This window comes from Pinus tabuliformis, chromosome J, assembly GCF_031772625.1.
Source record: "Pinus tabuliformis cultivar Carrire ecotype Pingquan chromosome J, CPIR1, whole genome shotgun sequence".
Classification (NCBI taxonomy): Eukaryota; Viridiplantae; Streptophyta; class Pinopsida; order Pinales; family Pinaceae; genus Pinus; species Pinus tabuliformis.
This window is the reverse complement of record NC_142295.1, coordinates 407,198,658-407,224,032: the sequence shown is the minus strand read 5'-3', so window position 1 is coordinate 407,224,032 and position 25,375 is coordinate 407,198,658. Positions and strand designations below refer to the sequence as shown.

Below are 25,375 nucleotides of genomic sequence, written 5' to 3'. Positions count from 1 at the left end.
ATTTTCTTCATGGTTTGGTAATTTCCAGTATTTATATGTTTTGCTGATTTGACATAAGTTAAGGCTGAAAATTGAAATGACTAAGGGATTTAACATTTTATATTGAAGATAACAAGACAGAGTTACTGCCATAAACTGCATCAATTGCAGTGATTTCAGTCTGATTTATGCATGAAAATAATAAATATGCATTCAAGGGCTGAAACTTGTCCGCAGACATTTGTTAACTTCTATTTTGGATTGTCTAAAATATTGGGATTGATGTTAAGTGAATCCACTGCTTGCTGCTGTAATTTATATTTCAGTTCATCCATAAGGCTGATAATTCACAGGAATTAGATCCATGGAATCTCTAAAGATGTGAAATTTATGCATTTGCAAAAGAAACTTCAATTCATAAAATTTCTGGCCAAAAAAACACTCAAATGTAGGAAACACAAACAAGTTAAATTAGGTCACCTATTCTTTTTATCAATGTCCACAAATAACCACTACTGGTTAATGAGAACAAGAAGAGTTATACCTATAGAAACAAGATAGAGGGATGTGTCAAACATCACTACAAATGGAAAACAAGGAGGAGAATAAGGATAGTCACTGAATACTACCCAGACACAGTATATGGAACCCAAGAAAAATGAATAGCCCTGTCAGTTGAATTAAACCATCAATATCTACTCCTGGCATCTGAGGTCGAGAAAAAACTGTTAATGAAAGCTGCATGACCATTATAGTGCCAACTTAGTTTAGCCCACCGATGGACTGATTGAAGGTGATGATGATACTGGGATTCCTTCCAGCTGGAATCCCCTGAAGGTTGAAAGAAGAACGTGCTGAAACAAATATGAGATCTGTGCATAGAGAAGGTCCCAAATGAATAGAAGTCTTTGGAGCACACAAACAGAAACTCACAATCTGAAAAGAAGAAGAAAAGAGATATCTTCTCTTTCAAATTTTAAAACTGTTGATTGAGTTCAGGCAAGATGACAAGAAAATTAACACCACAAAAGAAACATCAGAAGGCATAGATGCAAACTCTTGGAGAAGCAAATGCAGACAGGGACCTTAAGCGAATTTCTGGTATACAGACAACATATTTCTGCACTTACAATACCCAAAGTATGTCAGCAGAAAGTGACCAAACTATCAAAAAAATGAAAAGCCACAACTGAAAATGTTAACAATAGAAGTCACAGCAAAATCACATGCAGTGAGAGAAAAGTCAAAACCTACCAAACTTTGGCATACATAACACGTGTTTGTGCCACTTATACTTTATAGGATGCAAAATGAAGACCAAGGAATGGGAAATAATAACAAATAAAAGAGACAGTATAGTGCAAAGGGGCATGCAGGCATGGAACACTGACCAAGTTTCTGTCACACATGAGATATGGTTCTGCATTCAATACTCCCCCCACCCCCAAGAAGTCACCTGGTCTGTATTCGCGCTCATGTTCAAATTGGGGACTGTTAAATTCGAAAAAAAAAATCGCCAGTGCAAAAAATATGATAAAACCTGCTATTAAGCTCGATGAAGAAAATTGGATTTCGTAACAACTTCAAAATATTCAAACAAAAATCAAATACAGTTTTTTAAACTTCAAAAACGCAAAATTATATCAAATTAACTGTCATGACTGAAAAAAATATTAAAATGTCATTTACTTTTCAAAATCCGGTTATATATCTGGTTTTTTCCTATATATTTTAAGTTTAACCAAAAAAGAATCTTAACATTGTCTAAGAATTTTACCAAATTAATTCACTCACCCAATTAAACGCATTGCTAAATTTTCCATTATTTCAGATTTGACCAAATTTGGATTTTTCCCCCACAATGGGAAATACGGTGACTAAGCACCCCCTTAAACAAAAAAAAATGCTGGTAATGATAGATGAATGTGATAGAATGCTGGTATCTAAGAGGACAAACATTATATCAAGAGGAAAAGCTGAACTGTATGCCTCTTTTTGCTCGATCATGATCAAGTTGTCGTAGAATTTGACAATAGTTGATCTGCACATTAGAAGGAAGTGAGTAAAAAGCTTTGAAAAGCAATTGTCTCAATTAGTAAAAAAAACTCATTTCACAATTGAAATAAGTTGTTAATACATTCAATTCATAATGTCATTTCCTATCTAATTTAACCACTCTAGAATAAATACAAATTTCAGGACCAAGTCAAACACCATACCTCAATGCGAGCCAACTTCGTTGGAATGACTATACCAGCTCCTACAGAACTGCGGAAGGAAGATCCAAATTCCCGAAATGAAATAGGCCGATAATAGTCACCTGTTAAGATAGCTAGATTCCCGGCACAAACAAAACAGTGCCCATGAATGCCTGAATCTCGGAATACCTTGAGAGGAAGATCAAATGAGAGGTCTGCAAAACTAGTGACTGCAATATCCCCTCCCAGTGTGTCCCTTACAGAAGAGTCAGATGCATCATCTGTCTTTGAGCTGTCACTGTTAGCCCTTCTGGCCTCGGTCGGGCCAACACCTCTGGACCTAAATCCCAACAGGCTTAGAGGACCCCTTAAATTGCATATTGGAGAAGAATGACCCCCCATAAAAAATCGATCAGAAATAGGTATTGATCGATCCTTGAACCCTTTTCCCCATGGTAATATAATCCCCGCAGAAAATCCAATATTCAAAGCCGCATTGTAAAATCCCAAAGGAATAGCATAACGAAAATCAAGCTCCTTTTCATAGAAGACAATAAAACAACACAGCAGGCCAGGTAAGAGATAATATCAAGATTAAAAGGTCATAGAAGTTTAGTTAAATTCTAGAGAGAAAAAATCGCAGATAATGTCTGATTTAAGAAGAAAAAAGTCTGATATCACATCAAATATCGAGAAACCTTTTTCAAAAAAGAAACAGCATTACTTCTAAATTAAAACATTAGACGTTAATTTTATCAAAGAGGCCACAGATTAAACTAAATGAATGATTTAAGAACTTGTGATAGATGAATTTGATAGAATAGCACTTCCTTGCATGCAAACTAAAAACATGAATTTAGACAAATCAATCTGCAAGCATTACAGAGAAGGACAAGAAGCCCACCTGGCGTACAAACCTCACAAGTCGGCTGTCTGGTCCAATACCAGCGATTTCTGATTTAGAAGCAAATGCGAAGCCCCGTGTTGGTCTCAGTTGAGAATCCCTTTTATCAATTTTGTAAAAGGATGCCACTGAAGAGATCAATGAATGACCCAACTGCCTCCGTATTGCCCTCGAGGCCCCATGAGAAGGATCTGTCAAGGATCGCCATTTAAGACTGTAACTCAAGGAATGATTTTCATCACTGTCCAATCCAACAGAAAGTCCTAAAATTCGCTCTTTGTAAGATGAATATTTTATCCAGTCATCTGTAAGTAAGGATAACCGAGCCATTAATGAAGCAGGCAAACCCTTAAACCTAGGATAGTGTAATCCAGCACTCATTTCTGATGTTTTGTCCCACCCATAGGTCCCTGTGCCATCCCATGTTTCTCCATATCCAAGCCAATTTCTTGACTTCAAGGATCCCTCAACAGTCCAAGCATGTGCCTACACATCATTACAGAGAATAACAAGTTCAAGAGAAAAATACAAAAATTAAATTCCTATTTCAACACAGAGTTTACTACACAGCACTGCCTACACTGCATGCTTCTTATAGATGTAACACATCTTTAAAATTTCAAATTTCAAACATCCTACCCAGAGTCTAATTATAGGCATGTTAGCCAATCTAAATAATCACGGAGCTCTTGTATTTCCTCCAGTACTAATTAAGCACACACTGTTAAAAGAGAAGCTATCTAGCAGAAATTCTTAGAGAAACTCAAGCTCATTCTTGCCAATAATAAAAGGAGGGAGGAAACTGGAGAGATTCTGTCAGGAATGGGAACTGAATTGGTTACATCTTCATAGAAATCACTAGCAATCAGCCAAATTTGACCGGCTTTATTTGAATTTTGCATAGTTACATGCATTGTTGGCTTTGCAGCTTCAGAGAATTTCCTTGTTTGCTAATGTCGAGCTCTGTTCCTCTTCACTGCAGAGGATAGTAATTCCAGCTCTCTATTCCAGTCTGGAGGCACTCCCTTGGTATGGTGGGAAGGCAGGACATAAGCTGACCTGAAGAAGCATGGTAAAATTCTTTCTGTCTAGAGTGAATTTGTTTCTGCAATTAAAAAACAGTTTTATCCACTAACTTATATGCAGCAAGCCATGATGAGTTGGCAAACTCTTCGACAATTGAAAGGGCAAAGTGTACAAAGTTACACCCAAGAATTTAGGAAAAGAGCGTTGATTCTAGGAATTTCTTTAGACTCACCTGAAACTTTGCTGAAGTATACAGGGGTCTACACAGCTATTTAAAGCACACCATTCTCATGTTTAATCCCACTAGCATAAATGAGGTATCTGTTCAAGCTACACATCTAGAGGCTAGAGGCAAGAATGTGAACCCAAAAGTTGGGGGATCATCAAAACCCACTGCAAGCAAGAATAAAGAAAAGAGAAAGCAGAAATGGAAAGAGAGGAAGGCAAATGTTGTACAAAAGACCAAACCTTCATGCACAATCTGCAAGAAGGATGGGCATGATGATGAACACTGTTGGATTCTGCATCCAGAGCTGAAACCCAAGAAGTACGATGGCAAAAAGAAGAAGATAGTAGCAGCTATTCAGAAGGATTTGGGGTCAGACTCAGGGGATGAAACAACAATCACAGCCACAGGTATAAAAGGTAAAAATTCTGAAGCATCTACTAGTAATTCTGCACAATCCACTGATAATGAAGAAAATGAGAGGAAAAGACATGAGCTTTTTCATATTAGAGTTATTTCCAAGCATCAAAAGATTGATACTCTGTTTGATAGTGGCTCACAAGTAAATTTAATTTCTGAAACAACTGTAAAGAAGTTGGGATTACTAACCACACCTCACAAGAAACCATATCCATTAAGTTGGTTATGTGACAAAGCAAAGCTACAAGTGATTAGACAATGTAAACTTAGGTTTTCTTTTGGGTCAGCGTTTGTAGATGAGGTTGAAGTTAGATATTGTTCCCTTGGATATATGTGGAATTGTTTTAGGAAGTCCTTACTTGTATGATAGAAAAGCTATTTTCTATAGGGCAGAAAACAAGTATCAGCTCGTTAAAGATGGAATTGAATATATTGTAAGAGCTCATAAACTCAAGGATAATTATACTCTCATAAACTCAAGGTAGATGAAAAGAATTGTAAATTCATGCAAACAATTTTTACTGATGGTTGTAAAGGAAAAGAAACCTGATAAAACCAATGTATTTGAGGGCTGTAATGCTAAACAGCAAGCTGATTTAGAAAAAGTTGTTTCAGAATATGATATACTATTTCAAGAACCTAAAGCTCTGCCACCCAAAAAGGAAATATTACATGATATTAATTTGCAACAAGATGCTCCATTGCCTAACATCAAAATGTACAGGTTGTCCACTTTAGAGAATGCAGAAATCAAGAAGCAGGTACAGGAGCTGCTCGAAAGGGTTCATAAGACCTAGCACATCACCATGTGGATCTCCAATTGTCTTGGTGAGAAAAAAAAATGGCTCATGGAGAATGTGCATTGATTATCGAGCACCGAATGACGATCAAATATCGTTATCCCCTTCCTCGCATAGATGATCTACTAGATCAGTTGAAAGAAGCTGTTTATTTTTCCAAATTGGACTTGCATAGTAGCTACCATCAGGTCAAAGTTGCAGAGCAAGATGCATGGAAAACTGCTTTCAAAACAAAGCAGGGATTGTATGAGTGGTTGGTTATGCCTTTTGGCTTAACTAATGCTCCTGCTACTTTCATGAGAGTAATGAATGATAACTCAGGCCTTTTATTGATGATTTTGTCATTGTATATTTAGATGACATTCTTATATTTAGTAAAACATGGGAAGAACACTTGAAGCATGTAAAGCAGACTCTAGATGTTTTGAAAAGAGAAAATCTTTATGTTAAGCTCTCAAAATGTGAATTTGGCAAAACATCTTCAAATTATCTGGGTCATATTGTAGGGGGTGAATTGAAGATAGATCCCTCTAAGGTTGCATTCATTGTAAACTGGCCTAAACCCAAATCTGCTACTAAAGTTAGAAGCTTCCTAGGAGCAGCACAGTATTGGAGAAAGTTTATTTCTAACTTTTCCTTGATTGCAGCTCCCTTCCATGCTTTAACAGGATTGAACAAGGTGTTCCAGTGGGGAGGCAAATAGCAGAAAGCCTTCGACACCTTAAAAGAAAAGATTAGTACAGCACCAGTACTAGCATTGCCTTCTCTTCAAAGACCATTCAAGATTGAAACTGATGCCAGTGACTATGCCATGGGAGCAGTGTTGATGCAGCACGATAAACCCATATGTTATCATTCTGAGACATTTAATTCTGCAGTAGTTAATTATCCCACATATGATACGGAATTATATGCATTAGTACAGAGTGAGAAAAAGTGGAAACATTATCTAATGGGCAAAGAGACAACTATACATACTGATCATCAACCACTTCAATATTTACACTCACAATCTAAGTTGCAGCAATCGAGACACTATAGGTGGATGGGTTTTCTACAACAATTTCATCTTGTCATCAGATATAAAAAGGGCATACACAATAAAGTTGCATATATGTTATCTAGACCAATCATAAATGCATCCACTATACTTAAGCATAATTCAGTATTGCATGAAAGCTACATTGAACAATATGCTCAAGATATAGATTTTAAAGATGTATATGCAACCTTAAGTCATGACAAACAAGTAGAAGAATTGGATTATCATGTTAAGGACCAACTCTTATGTCATTGTGGAAAGTTATGCATTCCACAAACTGAAAGAGTAAAGATAATTCGAGAAGCACACACTTCTCTAATATCAGGTCACTTTGGTGTAAGTAAAACAGTTGCACAACTGCAAAGATTTTGTTATTGGCCAAAAATGCATGAAACAGTTTCTAGATATGTAAGAGGGTGTACCATGTGTGCTAAAAGCAAGCCCAGCAATAGAAAACTAGGCTTGTACACTCCACTACCAGTTTTTTCTCATCCTTGGGAAAGTGTTTCCATGGACTTTGTTGGGGGACTGCCTAAATCTAGAAAAGGTCATGACTATTTATATGTTATTGTGGATAGGTTCAGCAACATGTGTATTTTAATACCTTGTAACAAACAGATTACAGCTGAAAAACAGCAAAGTTGTTCTTTCAACATGTATGGGTTCATTTTGGATTACCCACTTCCATTGTATCGGATCGAGATTCCCGATTTGTTGGGAATTTTGGTCGAGTCTGTGGGAATTGATGGACACCAGACTAAAGAAGAGCACAGCCTTTCATCCACAAACAAATGGCCAAACAAAAGTGGTCAACAGGACAGCGATCCAGTTTCTCAAAGGCTATTGCAGCAAGCATCCCAAGCTTTGGGATGAACACCTATGCTATGTGCAGCATGCTTACAACCGAGCTAAACATTCTTCTACACAGAGATCTCCTTTTGAGACCTGTTTTGGTTCAAAACCAAGGTCTCCCTTGGAATTTTTCTTTGGTAAAGACATAGCGGTTGATGGACACAGTGATGTGGACAAGGCAACCAAGTTCATTGAACAAATCCAAGAGATTCACCAGGCAGTACAGGAACAACTAGAAAAGAGCCAAGCCAAGTACAAGGCAAGGCATGATAAGCATCGGATTGAGCATAGTTTCCAAGTTGGTGATCAAGTCTGGCTGTATATCAGCAAAGACAGAATGCAATGTGAAGGTAAGAAGCTGAAGCCAATAAGGTATGGACCTTTCAAGATACTTGAGAAAATTGGTGAAAATGCTTTTCGCCTTGATTTGCCAGCTTACATGCACATCTATTCCATAGTTAATGCAGAAAGCTTGAGACTGTTTGAACCTTCATTGATTGAAGATCCCGAAGAGTAGAGCCAATTGCCTTCTATTGATGATCTGTTGTCTGAATATCTCAATGAATTGCAGGAAGATACAGTTTTGGACAGGAAGGTAAGGACAACGCACAGAGAGGATGTTGAGTACCTCAGGATTGGGCTCAAAGGTTCAAAACCAAGCAGTGCAAGATGGATAGAAATTGGACAAGCGAGGAATCAATATCCTCACTTGATTGATGCTTAAAAACCAACTTTTGGTGGTCCAAAAGCTTTTTCAGTAGGAAGGTCGTGATCCGAATTGGATCCTAGAACACTCTCTAAGTTTTTATGAATTCTTAAAAATCATGCCAAAGTTTCAAAGTCTTATAAAGGTCAAGCTTATCAAAGATATCCTCGTATCAGTTGCAATTTGTAATCAGCGCGGAGCAACAAGGACCCTCGGTTAAGCACGCACACTGTCGGCCCATGGTAACGTGCGTTGTCGCAAATTAGCAAAAACAGAAGGTCTTTTCAAGAAACGGGGGTGGTTTCTGATATGCGATTAGCAACAAGAGGGCAAACCTCTCAGTGAAGAGAAGCCCCGAACACTCGGACCCGAAATATTATGAAATATGGAAAAGTAATTAATTCGGTTCCGACAGAGCGAGATTGCACAAAACTGACAAAATATCGGAAGGGCCTTGAGTGGTAAGCGGTTTCAACTGAGTTCCACCCGATGCCATACAGTGAGTGCCATGCGTCCGGTGGAAGAGAGAGGAAACTGCTCACGTCGGACTAGTAACCATCGTGCTACTTAGCCACCCGATATGAGCAATGACCATAAGATCTGGGACCCCCAAATCAACGGCGAAGACACGTTCCGATGGATGACCAGATTTGACAGGGTCAACAGGCAGAATTGTAAAGGATTTGAAGTTCGATATGGACGATGCATTGGCGGAGATTCGTATTTTGCAGGCATTCTTGGAGTTAACGGACAAAACGGTCATTCAAACATTTCCAGTGAACCTGACACACTCATCCGTTACAGAATAGGTGGCCACCTCCCTGTGAGGCGTTATATAGTGATGATTACACCGAACAGAGGGATTCAGACAGACGAAGGCAGGGAAACCGGAAAGCTGGGAAGCGGAAACGAACAGTCAGAAAGCAAAATTGGCTTTAAAGCCACGAACTGACAGAGGAAGAAGAGAGTTAGTTAGACACACAAAGCTAAGAGCAGAAAGAGGGCGCCGAGCTGACCTGCAGAAGCAAAGGCAGCATCAAGCCAGACAGAGCCAGAGAGAGTCAAAGAGTCTGTGTACTCCAGAGAAGGCTTGAGAGGTTCAAGCGAACTCCTTTGTATATGCCTGTCATGTATGAGTCTCAGTTTGGGCTCATACTACTGTGACCAATAGAGGTCAAGTTTCAGTAAGTAGAGTCTGTGTACTCCAGAGACTTGGGGGATCCACGTACAGTCTTGCTGATTCATATCTGCTGTGTGAGACGCAAATTGAGCTCACTGTTGTAAAAACTCTGCTTTTGAAAACATAATAGAGAGGCCACCATTGAACGTTGGACCGGGAGACGTAGCCCAGGAGTATTGGGTGAACGCCTTATTAAACTTGTTGTATTTACATGTTTGGCTGTTATGTTTTCTCTAACTACTTCAGTGTTTGTGTATTTCGCAATCTTATCGATCTGTTGCATAAAATAACATACGCACATCCATGCACATGAGTCTGTACTACCTTAATTGTTTGTCTTAGATCAATTCCAGATCAAATACACTGGTCGAAATATGAAACTGCATGATTATTCGAATGTTCACTGGGCAGGCAGTGTGGAGGATCACTAGAGCACTTCTCAGTGCTGGTTCTCTTTGGATTCTGCTTCAATATCATGGATGAGCAGGAAGCAGAAGTCGGTTGCTACAAGCACCGCCAAAACCAAATACATAGCTATGAGTATGATCTCGTGTGAAGTTGCATGGTTGCAAAAGCTCTTAAGTGAGTTGTTTGTACACATGATGAATACCACTGTGATTCTCCGTGACAACCAGAGGGGGGATTCCATTATTGAGGAATCCCGTATTCGATGATTGCTCCAGCAGATAGACATCAAATACTGCCTTATCTGGGATATGGTGAGTCGATGAGTGAGGAGGCTCCATCACATTGAGACTGATGTATAGGTCGTAGACATTTTGTTAAAGCCCCGGGGAAAGGTCAAATTTGTGACTTTCGTGAACGACTTGGAGTCGTTGAGAGACCTTCTTATAAGGGTCCTGCATTTTTCATGCATTGAGCTCTGGGAGCTCTGGGGGGCTTAGGGTACTTATTGGAGCAACATACGACCACAGGGCGACTCACCCTCCCCTAGTGGTGCGCTATGTACAGGATGACAGGTTCAACCTTCCCCTGTGATACCTCGTGACGACTGTGGAACAGGATGATTAGTTCTCCTGTGGGCCGGGATGATTAGTTCTCCAGTGGCAACTGTGGAACACGATAATTAGTTCTCCTGTGGGCCGAGATGATTAGTTCTCGTGCGGCAACTGTGAAACAGGATGATTAGTTCTCCTGTGGGCCGAGATGATTAGTTCTCCCGTGGTGACTGTGGGGCAGGATGATTCGTTCTCCTGTGGACAGGATGATTAGTTCTCCTGTCGAGGCATCCTACCCATGCAGTCTGGGACTCATGGGAAGTACCTCTCATTTGATTAATGAGCAGGGAAATGGGGTTAGGGACCATAGTAGTACTATCGATGGACGCATCATTGTATCTACCATACCCCCTATGCTAGGATGACCTCCATTGATCTGGGATCAATGAAACTAATCTGGGATCAGTATGAGTGGTTTGAGACACTCTCTTGTGATATTGATCAGGGATCAATAAAACTGACTTCGGGTCAGTAAGGGTGATGTGACACTCTCTCTTCAAATGAAACTGACTTCGGGTCAGTGGAGAATGGTATGAGACATTCTCGATCAATTCTTCTTCTTCACGGTTCAGCAAAGCAGAGCATAGCAAAGCAAAGTAAAGCTCAGCAAAGCAGAACGGAGCACAGCAAAGCAAAGTAGAGCTCAGCAAAGCAGATCTCAGTAGATCAGAGCAGCGCAGAGCAGTGCAGGGCAATGATGGCAGAGATAGTACAGTCGGACATATGGATCAGCGGATGGAGTTCTCCCTAGTTGAGAGGGAGTGTTAAAATTGGCAACTAGGGCCAAACTCCATGTGGGTCATCTTATTAATGGAAGCTAATATTTTTCTTGGATCCCTCTCATCGAGAGGTGTAGGATTGATCTAAAGATCATCCAATACCGATAAGTATTCGTGGAGATATGAATTTATTTGTGTTATGGGACAATTCGTCAAGGTCGGCCAGCAACCAAATAAACCCCACTTGTGCTCAACGTTTTAGTATAAATAGAGGTGGGCTTCAAGTCATTTCAACACACATGGGATCTCGTCCTCTCTCTACTTGTCTTTGGGTTTTCATAGGAGGAGAGATCCTAAGGGATAACACTGCCCTGATCTAGAGGGAAGAAGTCGGAATTGCCAGGAACTGTCGGGAACAATAGGAATTGCTAGGAACTATTGAAACTACCGGGAACTGCCAGAACTGTCGGAACTACCAAAACAGCCAGAACTGTCGGGAACTGTCGGGAACTACCAGGAATTGCCGAAACTGTCGGAACTGTTGGGAACTACCGAAACTACCGGAATAGCCGGAGCATTTGTCTCCAAAGGAGAGCAGCATGCAAGGGACACCTAACTAACATTGGGACAATTGTATGCTACTTAGCAGCGAATACACCAAGCATGCAATGTTACAACTAGCATGCAAGGGACAACTAGCATGCAACAGCAAGCATGCTAAGGACAAGCATGCTAGGGACAACAAGCAAGCAAGGGACAATAAGCAAGGGAGATGCAGCGTAGTGATGATGGGTGCAACATGGCGCAGCGTGGTGAGGTGCAACATGATGACGAAATGCAGCACAACGATAGGTGGAGTCACCTTGGAGAATCAGTTGAAGCAACATGTCTTCAACTGATCTCATGTATCATCTTCTTAGAGATGATCTATGCTCTTATCTAGATAAGTCAAAGTGTTGACTTCTGTTGTAAACGTACTATCTCTCTCTCTCTCTGCCAAACTATTGAAGAACATATAAGAAGAATTCATCAAGACTTTCCCCACATTGGGGTTTGTCCCTGGCTAGAGCCACATCTTGTGTCCTCTTGTCTTGGCTTGTCTTTTGCGATTTATGTTTATGTTCTATCTGCAGTTTACTTTAATGCTAATGTGATTGCTAATCTAAAAAAGATGTGGAGCTAACTGTGAAAATTGAAATAAATTGCTCTAAGCATAGAAGTTTAGAACATACCTAAAATTAACAGTTTTTCATCTTGATTGTCGCAGATAGTACCATGTTCCTTAGATAAGGTGTAATATATCGTATTATAGGTAGTTGCACTTCTCCCTTTCAACCTATAGCCTCATCAAGGACTCTTGATCTTGCTTTTTAATGAGTTTTCTTAGTGCACATGAATGTTGCTAATACCTTCGGTGAGTTTTCGTCCATGTCAAATTCTAACATGCTTCTTCAATGGAACCCTACACTTCCTTCCCATCTATAATTTTGCAATGATATGAGTGACTAGGTGTACATCTATGACCTAGAGCCCAAGTCCTACCACATCTACAATAACTATTTTTCTTCCTTTTCCCTCTTCATCGAAGTCATTCAAATTTTACAAGTGTATCTAATTCTCTTTCAGCACCAATGCATTTAGCTCGTCAAGAGCTTTCCAGCAATATAAATTTTACCCCAATCCAATCTCTGATTGAAAGTTATGCTCTTTCAAAGATTTACCAGTTAACCATTGCCACAGCAGCAAGTCATTGCCATGTGGCAACCACAAGTAGCCCATGTAGCCTGCCATGCCACCCATGACACCTACACGGCGTTCACACAGCCTTAGTCATTCACCTGTGGCACTTGCCACTTCATCTTAACACGTGGGTTTCACAGAGCTCGAACCATTCACGTGATACAAACAACTCGTTTATAACTGGCTACAGGGGAGATCCGAGTGTGCATAATTGTGTGCAGTGGCAAACCTCCCAAATCCCCAGATATATCTGGATCACCACAACTCCACAATCATATCCGGGTTTGGCCCACATCCAAGGCCTTACACATTCGCGCCTTATCCTCACCCCAAGATGTCTCGAAATCCCAAATACATCTGCCATTCGCAAAGAACTCCAGGTTCACGCCCAATCCTCTCCAAACGGGCCCCACTTCGGACCTCATAAGAAATCTGGCTTGCTTGTAAATTCAGCTTCCACACCTTCATGCACCCAAACAAGCCCCACCCTGGATATAACCCTTTCACTTGCTTTTCCCACAAGTTATCTAGGTCATTTCGAATCTGGTGCTTTTCCCACAAGCGCACAGGTGCAAACTAGTCGGATGCCCAAACTCCCAAACGCGTCTACCGACCATAAAGCACATTCAACCCCAATGCAAAACCCCACAAGAGACTCATCCGATCCCGGATACAAGTCCGATTTCTATAGTACTCAAACTCAGAAATTCTAAGGGATTTCAAGGACTTTGCCCAGGATTTCCTCGAAGCCTAATATAGCTAAGAACGATGACTCCTACGGGAATGAAACCCTCATTCCAATACTAACAATCCAGATATCTTTCATAATGATCATATAATAAATAAATCTATCAACATGCCTATTAACAGACAGAATGAATCCCACACAATACTGTGAAATCCACTGGTAAAACATAAATTGTATCATTCTCAGCCCTTTACCAGGAAAGACCTCAACAATCATAAACAGTCAAAGATCCATGACCATGTCAAATAATGGAATTCACACACCATAATAGTTAACTGAGCACATAAAGCATTCATGCAAGACCATGTAAATACCTCTGCATCTCAAGAAAGTATCAGAAACCACAAGGACCTACAAGTCCCTCATAACCATGAGAATCATTCACATAACCATCTCATTATAGACAACCAAGAATAACACATTCCTTTACAATCAGTGTTGATACATACATTGTTATAACACATAACAATATCATTCACCATTTATAGTGCAACATATGTACAAGTAAGTATACTTATCTAATTAACTTAAATGATTGGCAACTGAGGAAGGGACTTCAACTCTCCACCCAACCATAGTGCAACTACGCTGCCATCTTTCTTGCCACTGATCACCCCCAAGCCGGATTCAAACTCTAAGGAGTTAAGTGCTCAAGGGAATTCACACCAATACAAGTCAACCAGGTCACACAAGAGTCCAAAGCACAAAGTGTCTCCACCTGACAACCAGGAGTCCAAAGTACACAATGTCTCCACCTGCTAAACACATCAGGGATCAAGAGCACACAGTGTTGCACCTGCAAAACCCTGCAGGGATCCAGAACACATAGTGTCTCCACCAATTAACCACTACAGGGATCCAGAGCCCATGGTGTCTCCACCTGATTCACACTAGAGTAGTCCTAAGCACATAGTGTATCCACCTGTTGTCCCACGGAATCTACAGCACACCATGTCTCCACCTGTTAAGCTTCCAAGGGAATTCATAATCCACACTCAGGGTATCCACCTGTAAAACACCACAAGAGATACCAGAGTACACAATGTCTCCACCTACTAGGCAAGAATCCACGGTCCACCATGACTCCACCTTCTCAACACCAACATCTTCTCTTTACACCACACTCCTCAACGTGCTTCTAACCCTATGCATACACTGCATCCTCTTTCTTTTCATCAACGAGTCCTCTCACTTTGATATCACGCTATATGTCTAAGCTTCAGAGTGTGTCCATTCTTTGTGTCTTTCGCACACCACCACTATCTGTATGTCTTCCCATAACATTAATTATCGGGATGATGCCTTTTCTCTCGCATACTCCCTTGCCCTTCTTTTTCCTCTCGTCTACCCCTTACGTGTTGATTTCTACAACACATTCCCTTGGCACATGGATTGTATGGGCTTTTTGTCCTTTATTGTAGGTTGCCCATACAATTCTTCAAATGGTTGCACCAACAAGGCCATTAATTCATCAGGGAGATAGGTGGTAAAATAAATGCAGTGGTTTGGGTTTACCAACAACATCTCCTCAAACCTCTAAATCTATGTCCACTTCTCCAGCCGATCAATGTTTACATTTCCACATTGTTCACATGAATTACAATTCATAGTGACATTTACAAGAGGAGTAGCAAAAATGGTCATCACACTATCGTACAATACGCTACAAGAACGTACGACAATGTTATTAGAACCAAACCGATGACTGAACCAATAAACCCCCTTAACGAGAATTTGACCAAAATCGAAAAAAATCAGACCCAAAAACCAATCAACCAAAAAATACATAAAATATTTATATTTTAAAGAAATACATATATTCATGAGCATTTGTATGAATCCAAACCATTTATACACAAATATGCGAAAGTTCTCATTTATATAGCAAGAGTGCATATAACCAAGATAACACTATACATAGTTTTAAAAACCAGTTGGTTCAAAACAGAAATTGGCCAAACCGGCGAGTTAGATAAGCTTTGGACCGAACTGGTGCATCAAATTAGATTGGAAGGCCAGTCAGGAACGGTTAGGTGCCAAAACGTCCGATTTCACACCTAACCGGTCCTTACCAGCCGATTCCGACACAAACTGTCTAGTTCGGTTGGTGCACTATTATTGGACGAATTTATGGGGCCCACAAGTGGTATTTTTGGGTGGTTTTGAACAAACCATGGGCGGCTTTCCCTCCAAATTTGCCCCCCTAAACTTATAAAAGCAAGTCCAAGCTCTCATTTGCCTCACACAATTGATTCTAGTGTTTGTGAGAGTTTGAGAGCTTGGACAGAGCCGCAACAGCAGCAAGTTTAGAGGTTCTTTGTCATCTTGGAGGAGCTTTCTAGTGGAGTTGGCATCTTTGGGAGGAGGCTTCATCAACTAGTTTTCGTTTCCAAACTTCCAGGTATGATTTTTCCTTTAAAAAAATTCTATATTTCATTGTTGTCTCTATTTTTATATTTTTTTCTGTTTGAAGTTCAACTTTCAAGTTAAAAAACATCAACGAAGAAGGATGGTAGTTGATCATATGTTTTGCGTTTTTCTATTTTATTTGTAAATCTCTTTCCTTCAAAATCTGAAATTTCAGCATCCATTATGGCCCCAAAAGCCAAAGACGTTGCATGGATTCACTATGATGTCGTTGATGGCAAAATGTTGTGCAAATATTGCAAGCACCCACTGGAAGGTATTAATTTTTAGGGCTAGATTGTTCTCTACTGTAGATAATTGCATTTTTATACTTTTCAACATTTTACATCTTTCATTCACCCTATAACATCATTTCATCATTAGTAGTTACATAGAGATAATAATAGCATCAACAATGCAGCGAAACAATAAGGAACAACATAAGAAAAGTATACACATTAGAGACACCAGGATTTAGGTCAAAGACCAAGGCAAAACCCCACAAGGGGGAAAACCCAACCATATTCTTCTTCTATTAGATATTCATCAATTGTTCAGTTCAGATACATAATACAATAAGAATGATATACATCAATCACATCAGGCCTCCTAGGGCCAACTCAACTCAGTTCACAACTACATTTGTGAACTGAACTATCTGGTAATCAAACAAGTCCAAGAGAGTTGTTATCATATCACTATCTCAAGTAGCATCATCTATGTCATTGTAATAAGTGTCATCAATATTAGAAGAAACATCATCATTGTCAAGTGTCATCATTATTGTTAAATTTGGCAACTAGGGCCAAACTTCACCTTGGAAAGCTCATATGAGGCAGCTGATATTTTTATTGGATTCCTCTCTCCGAGAGGTGTAGGATTGATCTAAACATTATCCCATTCTGACATGTACAAATGGAATTATGAATTTATTTTGATTATGGACAAATTGTCAAGGTTGGCCAGCCATCTAATTTGCACCCTCAAGCCCACAACATTGCATATAAATACAAGGAGCCTCCTCCTCATTTTGGCATCTCATCTCACACTCATTCTTCTCTCTCCTTCATTGATTGGGTACGAATTTCAAAGGCAACTCTCCAAACGTGCGAAGAAGTATTGTACTTTTTTGTTCCATCCGTTGCCCAATGTCGACCGAAATTGGAGGAGGCTGTTTTGACTTGCGTTGACCAACGTTGAAATATTTTTACTGCAGTTTTCTGTGGGGGATCTCTGTTTGGGTAGGCCGCATTTTTGGGCACATAGATCAAGGTTGTTTTACCACTATTTGACCAGTGTTGACTACAGAAGGGTTTGTTGCAGCATTGACTTTCGTTGACCATATTTGACTGGACTTTTTTGGACTATTTTTGGGCTGATTTGACTAGCTATTGGATGCCGAGTTGACCAAGTTGTTTTGGAGATCAAAATCTATCATGTTTGACTAGTGTTGACTTTCTGGTTAGGGCTTTTTGTTACTATTGTTTGACTGGTCGGATTTCACTTTGATTGAGCAAGTGAATATTGCATATTATACTCTCTCTCTCTCTACTAAACTTTTGAAGAATAATAAGAAGAATTGATCAAAGGTTTCCCCACATTGGAGTTTGTCCCTGGCTAGTGCCATATCTTGTGTCCTTTTGTCTTGGCTTGTCTTCTACTGTTATTGATTATGTTCTATCTACATTTTACTATCATGTTGATGTGATTGCTAAACTAGATATTGATATTGAGCTAATAAGAAAATTGAAGTAAAATTACCATTAAGCATAGAACATACCATTGTTATCAAAAATTAACATGGTATCAGAGCTGAGGTGAAGACAAAGCCCAAGCAAGAGTGAGAAGAGCAATCACTAAGAGGAGAAATCACTAATCAAGGACAAGATTCAATGGCCTCCACATCCTACTTCAAGTTTGATGACAAGCTTCATGATAACTCTGTTATCATGCATGGAAGATGTCTCTTGATTTGACATTAGAAAAGCAAGATGTTATGGATTATGTGCAGGGAAAGATTTCGGAACCTCCTTCAAATGCACCGGTTGCTGCTAAGACAAAGTACAAGAAGGGCAAAGTCAAAGCCAAGAAGATCATCAGGGATTCTATTCATAAGCATATAGTTGCTTACATCTCTGATTTGAACACATCAAAGGAGATATATGACAGGTTGGTTGGCAAGTTCAAATCTAGCAATGCAAACCAAACTCTTTTCCTCAAGAACAAGTTGAAGATATAAAGAAGGGAAGACCAAAAATGATCTTCTTTCAATTGGAGAAGTTATTGTTGATAGGGAGCTTACTCTCATTGCCCTTGGAGGACTCCCTCATGAATTGCACATGTTGAACACTATTATTCTTAACAACGACAAGATTCAAAGTTTTGAAGAATTGCTGACTAGATGTTCTCAAGAAGAAACAAGGATGATGGAATTACATATCTTCAAATAGGAATGATCCTACTTCATTCTCCGCTCATTCTAAAAAGAAGAACAATGCAAGTTCAGAAAAGCAATATCAAGGAAGGTCGGGTTTCAAAAATGGAAGGTAGGGAAGATGCTCCATTTGCAACAAGTTTGGTCACTATGCTAGGGAGTGTCCTAATAGAAGGGATACACTTCATGATGATGACAACCACAACAACAACAATTTCAAGGGCAACAACAATCAACGGAATGGCAGTTTCAACAACCAGGGGAAAAGGAATGCTCCCGCTGCTCATCAAGAAAATCGTCGCCCTCCCAAGAGATCAAGAAACACCAGGTATGACGAATCTAATGTTGTTGATAACAAGCAGAAAGAATTTTATCTTATATCTGCCCTCTCAACTGCATCTCCTCCGTACACTTGGGGAAATTGGTTGATTGATAGTGGTGCCTCAAGGCACTTCACTGGGTATCTATCTCAACGATGGTGGACAAAGGATTCAAGGTGGCATTCATCAATGGAAAGGTACGTGTGTGGAATAAAAATTTCAAAGATGCATTTACACTTGGATTCATGGTTGATAGCCTTTATCAAGTTGGAGGAAGTCCATTGGGAGCTATGTCTTGCGACACATCACTTCAATCTGAATTATGGCACCGGAGGTTTGCTCATCTACATTATAAGGCTCTACCCAATGTGGGGAAGATGGTGACAGGTATGCCCGAATTTAGGGCAAGGGGTGTGCCAAAGGAAAGCATACAAGGGGACCATTCCCCTCAAGTGATAGCAAGACTACCGACATATTGCAATTGGTTCATTATGATCTATCTGGTATGATTCATGTGAACTCATTGGGAGGATATTTATATTATACTATCTTTATGGATGATTTCTCTCGCAAAACTTGGATATATTTCTTAAAGAAGAAGGACGAAGTATTCTCATGGTTCCGTTCTTTCAAAGCTTTGGTCGAAAATCAAACCAGGAAGAAGATCAAAATATTGAGGACCAATAATGGAACCGAATATGAATCAAATGAGTTCAAAAATTATTGTAGAGAAGCTGGCATTAAGAGGGAGACTACTACCACATATACTCCTGAGCAAAATGGTGTTGCTGAAAGGAAGAACCGTTCTATCGTAGAAGCCACTCGTGCCATGCTTCATGATCAAAGCCTTCTGAAGTTCTTATGGGCCGAAGCTGCAAACACCGTCGTGTATGTTCAAAATAGATGCCCTCATCAAGCGTTGGACTCCAAAACTCCCGAAGAAGTTTTCACCGGTAAGAAACCTAATGTTTCTCACTTTAGAATTTTTGGTAGTCCCGTATATTTTCATGCGTCGAAAGAAAAGAGAAGCAAATTGGATGCTTCTGGGAAGAAAGGAACATTTGTGGGCTATAGTGAAACTTCTAAGGAATCTATGTGCCTAGCCAAAGAGAAGTGGAGATGAGTCAAGATGTCACCTTCGATGAGGATGCCGCCCTTGGGAAGATTAGTAACCTTCCTCTTCCAAGGAAAGACAAAGACGCAAATTCAGGAAAGCAGGGAGAACTGCAAGATGAGTCGATGACCGATGCTGAAGGACCAATGGATCCCATTGATCCACCCCCTCATGAGCCCTCCTCCTCAAAAAGGAGACCCTCATGGCTTAGGGAGACTCTCGAAGATGCCGAGAGACATGTTGCACCTAGGGGGACTCTTTGTGAAAGCAAGAAGCCAAATAGGTACCAAAGGTACTTAACTGCAATGAGCACCATTGTTCAATCTGAGCCATGCACATTCGAAGAAGCTGCAAAGCACCAAGTTTGAAAGGATGCAATGAACGAAGAGTATGAGTCGATTATGAAGAATGATGTCTGGGATGTGGTCCCTAGACCCAAGGACAAATCCGTTATCACCTCGAAATGGCTCTACAAGATCAAGCATGGCGCTGATGGAACTGCTGAAAAGTTCAAGTCCAAATTCGTTCCTCGAGGCTTCTCTCAAAAGGAAGGTGTAGATTATGATGAGATATTTGCACCGATTGCCCGCTACACCACCATCAGTTCCATTATAGCCCTTGCTACCTCGTAAGGATGGAATCTACACCAAATGGATGTCAAGGTTGCCTTCTTGCATGGTTCACTTAAGGAGGAAGTCTATATAGAACAACCTGAGGGGTTTGAAGTTCAAGATCGTCAAACATATGTATGCAGGTTGAAGAAAGCCCTCTACGGGTTGAAGCAAGCACTCTGGGCTTGGTATGAGAGGATTAATAGCTATCTAATGAAGTTGGGATTTACAAGAAGTGAAATTGATCTGAACCTTTACTTTAAGGTTGAGAATGATAGACATCTTGGTACTCTATATGGATGATCTCTTTCTGACAAGTGCAGACCCTCTTATTCATCAATGTAAGAGGGAGTTGGCTTCTGAATTTGAGATGAAGGACCTAGGATTGATGCATTACTTCCTAGGGTTGGAGGTCTGGCAAAAGCCAGGGGTGATTTTTCTTTCTCAAGGAAAATATATTGTGAAGATACTTGAAATATTTGGGATGGTGGACTGCAAGTCCATGACTACTCTGATCGAACTTAACTTCAAGAAGTTATGCAGAAGTGTTGTTGGGCCCGATTTGGGAAATCCCTTTGAGTATCATCAACTCATGGGGGCCCTGATGTTCTTGGTGAACTCCCGTCTGGACATATGTTTTGCAATGAATACATTGAGTCCAATTATGGTTGAACCTCATCACATACATTGGATTGCTGCCAAGAATATCTTGAGATATCTTCAAGGCACAATCAGTTATGGACTAAGATACACTGTCGGGAATGTAAGGCTCCACTTTATGGAATGTGAGGCTCCATGGTTACTCTGATGCAAACTGGGCTGGCAATGTGGTGGATCATGAAAGCACATCTGGATGTTGCTTTTCTCTAGGTTTTGCTTCGATATCCTGGATGAGCAGGAAGCAGAATTCGGTTGCTTTGAGCACCGTTGAGGCTAAATACATTGCTACTAGTTTGGCCTCCTGTGAAGATGATTGGTTGAGGAAGTTCTTTAGTGCGCTATTTGGACATGTGTTGGATACCACAGTGATCTTCTGCGACAACCAGAGTGGGATTTGTCTTTCTGAGAATCTTGTGTTTCATGACCGCTCCAAGCATATTGATATCAAGTACCACTTTATCCGGGATATGATACAACGGGGAGCAATAAGGCTCCAACACATTGGGACTAATGATCAGGTCACCGATATTCTTACAAAGCCCCTGGGGAAGGTCAAATTCTTAACCTTTCGTGAACGACTTGGAGTCGTGGAGAGACCCTTTTATGAGGGTCTCGTATGAGATGGATGTTGAGCTCTGGAAGCTCTGGGGGGCTTGGGGTACTTCTTGGAGTGATGAGTGGCCATAGGGTGAGTGTTTCACCTTCCACTAATGGTGCACGATGTATAGGATGAGAGGTTAACCTTCCCCTATGATACCCCGTGGTGACATATGCATAGGATGAGTGGTTCACCTACTCCTATGGCATATGAGCCAGATGAGTGGTTCACCTTCTCCTGTGGGCACATCCTACCCATGCAGTTCGAGACTCATGGGAAGTACCTCTCATCTGGCTAATGAGTAGGGAAATGAGGATAGGGACCATAGTACTATCGATGGACACATCGTGTAATATCGTACTCCCTATGCTAGGATGTTGATATTGATCTGGGATCAATGGAAACTAACTTCGGGTCAGTTAAGAGTGGTATGACACACTCTCTATTATTGGAGACTGACTTCGGGTCAGTGGAGAATGGTATGATACATTATCGATCATTTCTTCTTTCTTCTTGGTTTAGCAAAGACAGGGATGGTATAGACTGTCAAACAGTTTGGTAGGTTAAGTTCTCCCTAGTTGAGAGGGAGTGTTAAATTTGGCAACTAGGACCAAACATCACCTTGGATAGCTCATATGAGGCAACTAATATTTTTATTGGATTCCTTTCTCCGAGAGGTGTAGGATTGATCTAAAGATCATCCCATTCTGACATGTACAAATGGAATTATGGATTTATTTTGATTATGGACAAATTGTCAAGGTCGGCCAGCCACCTAATTTGCACCCTCAAGCCCACAACGTTGCATATAAATACAAGGAGCCTCCTCCTCATTTTGGCATCTCATCTCACACTCATTCTTCTCTCTCCTTCATTGATTGGGTATGAATTTCAGAGGCAGCTCTCCACACATGCGAAGAATCACTGTACTTTTTTGTTCCAACCGTTGACCAGCATTGATCGAAATTGCAAGAGGTTGTTTTGACTTGCATTGACCAGCATTGACCTGTTTTGACTGTGATTTTGTGTGGGGGATCTTTGTTTGGGTACGCCACATTTTTGGGCACAAAAATCAAGGTTGTTTGACCACTGTTTGACCAGCAATGACTGCAAAAGGGTTTTCTGTAGCACTGAGTTTCGTTGACCAAATTTGACTGGACTTTTTCGCACTGTTTTTGGGCTTATTTGACTAGCTGTTGGAGGTTGAGTTGACCGAGTTGTTTTAGAGGTCAAAATCTGCCCTATTTGACCAGCGTTGACTTTCTGGTTAGGGCTTTCTGTTACTGCTGTTTGACTGGTCATATTTCACTTTGATTGGGCAAGTGAATATTGCATATTGTACTCTCTCTCTCTCTACTGAACTTTTGAAGAATAATAAGAAGAATTGACCAAGGGTTTCCCCACATTGGGGTTTGTCCCTGTCTGGTGCCATATCTTGTGTTCTCTTATCTTGGCCTATCTCCTACTGTTATTGATTATGTTCTATCTGCATTTTACTATCATGTTGATGTGATTGCTAAACTAGATATTGATATTGGGCTAATAAGAAAATTGAAGTAAAATAGCTCTTAAGCATAGAACATACCATTGTTATAAAAAATTAACAATTATTGTCATGTATCATAAGAGCAAGGTCACTGTCTTAATAGCAATGTCATTGATATGAGGGAGCAATGTCACTGATATTAAGGAACAAGATCACTGATACTGCCACTGTCAGTCATCAACAAGGGTTATTGTCATCGTTAGGGTTATTGTTCTCTATATCAAGAACCACTGCCATGCCTTCAAGCCATCGTCATATAAATTATAGTCATGTCATATACATCATTGTCATATCTAAGTTCATTGTCATGTAAAGGGGTTACTGTCATATGATATCATCACTTAGTCATGTTATTATTGTTATATGAATCTTGTATCATCGTATATAGTTCATTGTCCATACATCATACAAGAGCTACAAGGTGCGAGCCATAATAAGCGTGCATATCACCACAAGTAATATTGTGTACCATTATAATGTGATCCTTACTTGAGGTTATAATGTGATCCTTACTAAGATTATAATGTGAGACTAATTGTAATTGTATTGTGAGACCCACTGTATAGTCAAGCAATGCTACTATGTAGTCAAGCGATGCTACTGTGAATAATACGAGCCATTGAGAGTATAGATGTGAGTCACAGTAAATATAGAGAGATTATGTAAGGTATGCAGACCACAGTGAAATATAGTCATTGTATATATGAGTGAGCCACTACGTATGCATATGCAAGCCATCAAAACCGAGTCACTTTATATATGATACCTCTATGTATATTTGAGCCACGATGCCACTTAGAGCACAACGATGATGCCACAACAAACCAAAGAGAAATAGTGATGATGGCACAACCATTGTATATAAACAATGCCACTATAATGTGCGAACCCTACCATAGAGTTGCGGGCTACGGTGTAGAATGTGAATCATTGTGACAACAAGCCATGGTGTAGGACACGAGCCAATGTAAATGCGAATCAATTTAATAGCAAGCCACCGTAAAGATGCATAGAGCCACTATAATGTGATTACAAACCTCGAAGCGTAGCAAGTTCCTTGTCTCCAAAATGAGCCACACACAATGACTATTTATATTTGATTTGGGACGTGGCTTTTCATATGAGAGGCAACATGAGGTATGAGGTCGACCTTGAAATCTTGGAGGGAAACATAAAAATTCAAATTCAATTAACATTTAAATATAATTGACATATGCCTTTTTAATTATCCACTCAAATAAATTTGTGCCATTAATAATAATATTTCTTTATCTAGTTTAAATTTTCTCTTTTGACAAATATAAATCCTCTTTGGGGCAAGATATGCTTTTCTTTGGATCTTTAGGTTTCTATGGGAAAAGTCGTCCCATAGCTGCCCAGTTTTCAACAAGAGGAGGGGGTATTTATAGGTTGAAACAACACTTGGCCGGAATTAGAAGCCAAGTAACCCCCTATGATGCACCAGATAAAGTGATAGGGCCTATTAAGAAAGAATAACTTGAAAAGTTTGAAAAGTATCAGGAGGCAAAGGCTAGGGAAAAGGCTATACAAGATGAAATTGCAAGGAAGAAGGAACTTGCAATAGCTATGACTAGGAGAGAAGCAAGTGGATATGATGATTTTGACCTTGAAGACTCCTCCTATATCCCTTCCACCATCCTCCATGACCCCTTTCGTTATGTTCCTCCCCCTCTTAGGTCTCACTCTCAACCTCAAGGCCAAGCCAAAGGTAAAAAAAGGATTAACATTAAGAGTTATTTCACACCTTCTTCCACCACTGCCCCTGCTACTGCTAGTGCCACTACCTCCCAACCAAGTCTAAGTCAACCCACCTTGGATGTTGATGAAGAAAGCAATGCAGAGATGTTGCTTTTGAATACATTGCCAAATGGTAGTATGATGTGGATATCCCCTTTAATATTGCTCGCTCACCTTATTACCAAGCTATGTGGGATGTTGCTTTTCAATACATTGCCAAATGGTGGTATGATGCAGATATCCCCTTTAATGTTGCTCGCTCACCTTATTACCAAGCTATGTGGGATGTTGCTATTGCTACAGGAAAGGGCTTCAAAGGCCCTACTATGCATGACTTGAGGGGAACTCTTTTGCAAAGAGAGATTGCAT

General features: G+C 40.2%; 1 protein-coding gene across 1 annotated transcript in view; it reads right to left on the bottom strand.

The window, feature by feature from the left end:
* Positions 1–1,777: 1,777 nt before the first annotated feature.
* LOC149227547 (Outer membrane OMP85 family protein) overlaps positions 1,778–25,375 on the bottom strand; it is a 39,507-nt gene continuing 15,909 nt past the window's right edge. Inside the window, exons 2-4 of the mRNA XM_089377814.1 lie at positions 3,082–3,567; positions 2,199–2,714; positions 1,778–2,020 (exon numbers count right to left, since the gene is read on the bottom strand). Coding sequence (XP_089233940.1) covers positions 1,943–2,020; positions 2,199–2,714; positions 3,082–3,567 — 1,080 coding nt within the window. The 3' untranslated portion in view covers positions 1,778–1,942. The remainder of the gene's footprint in view (positions 2,021–2,198; positions 2,715–3,081; positions 3,568–25,375) is intronic.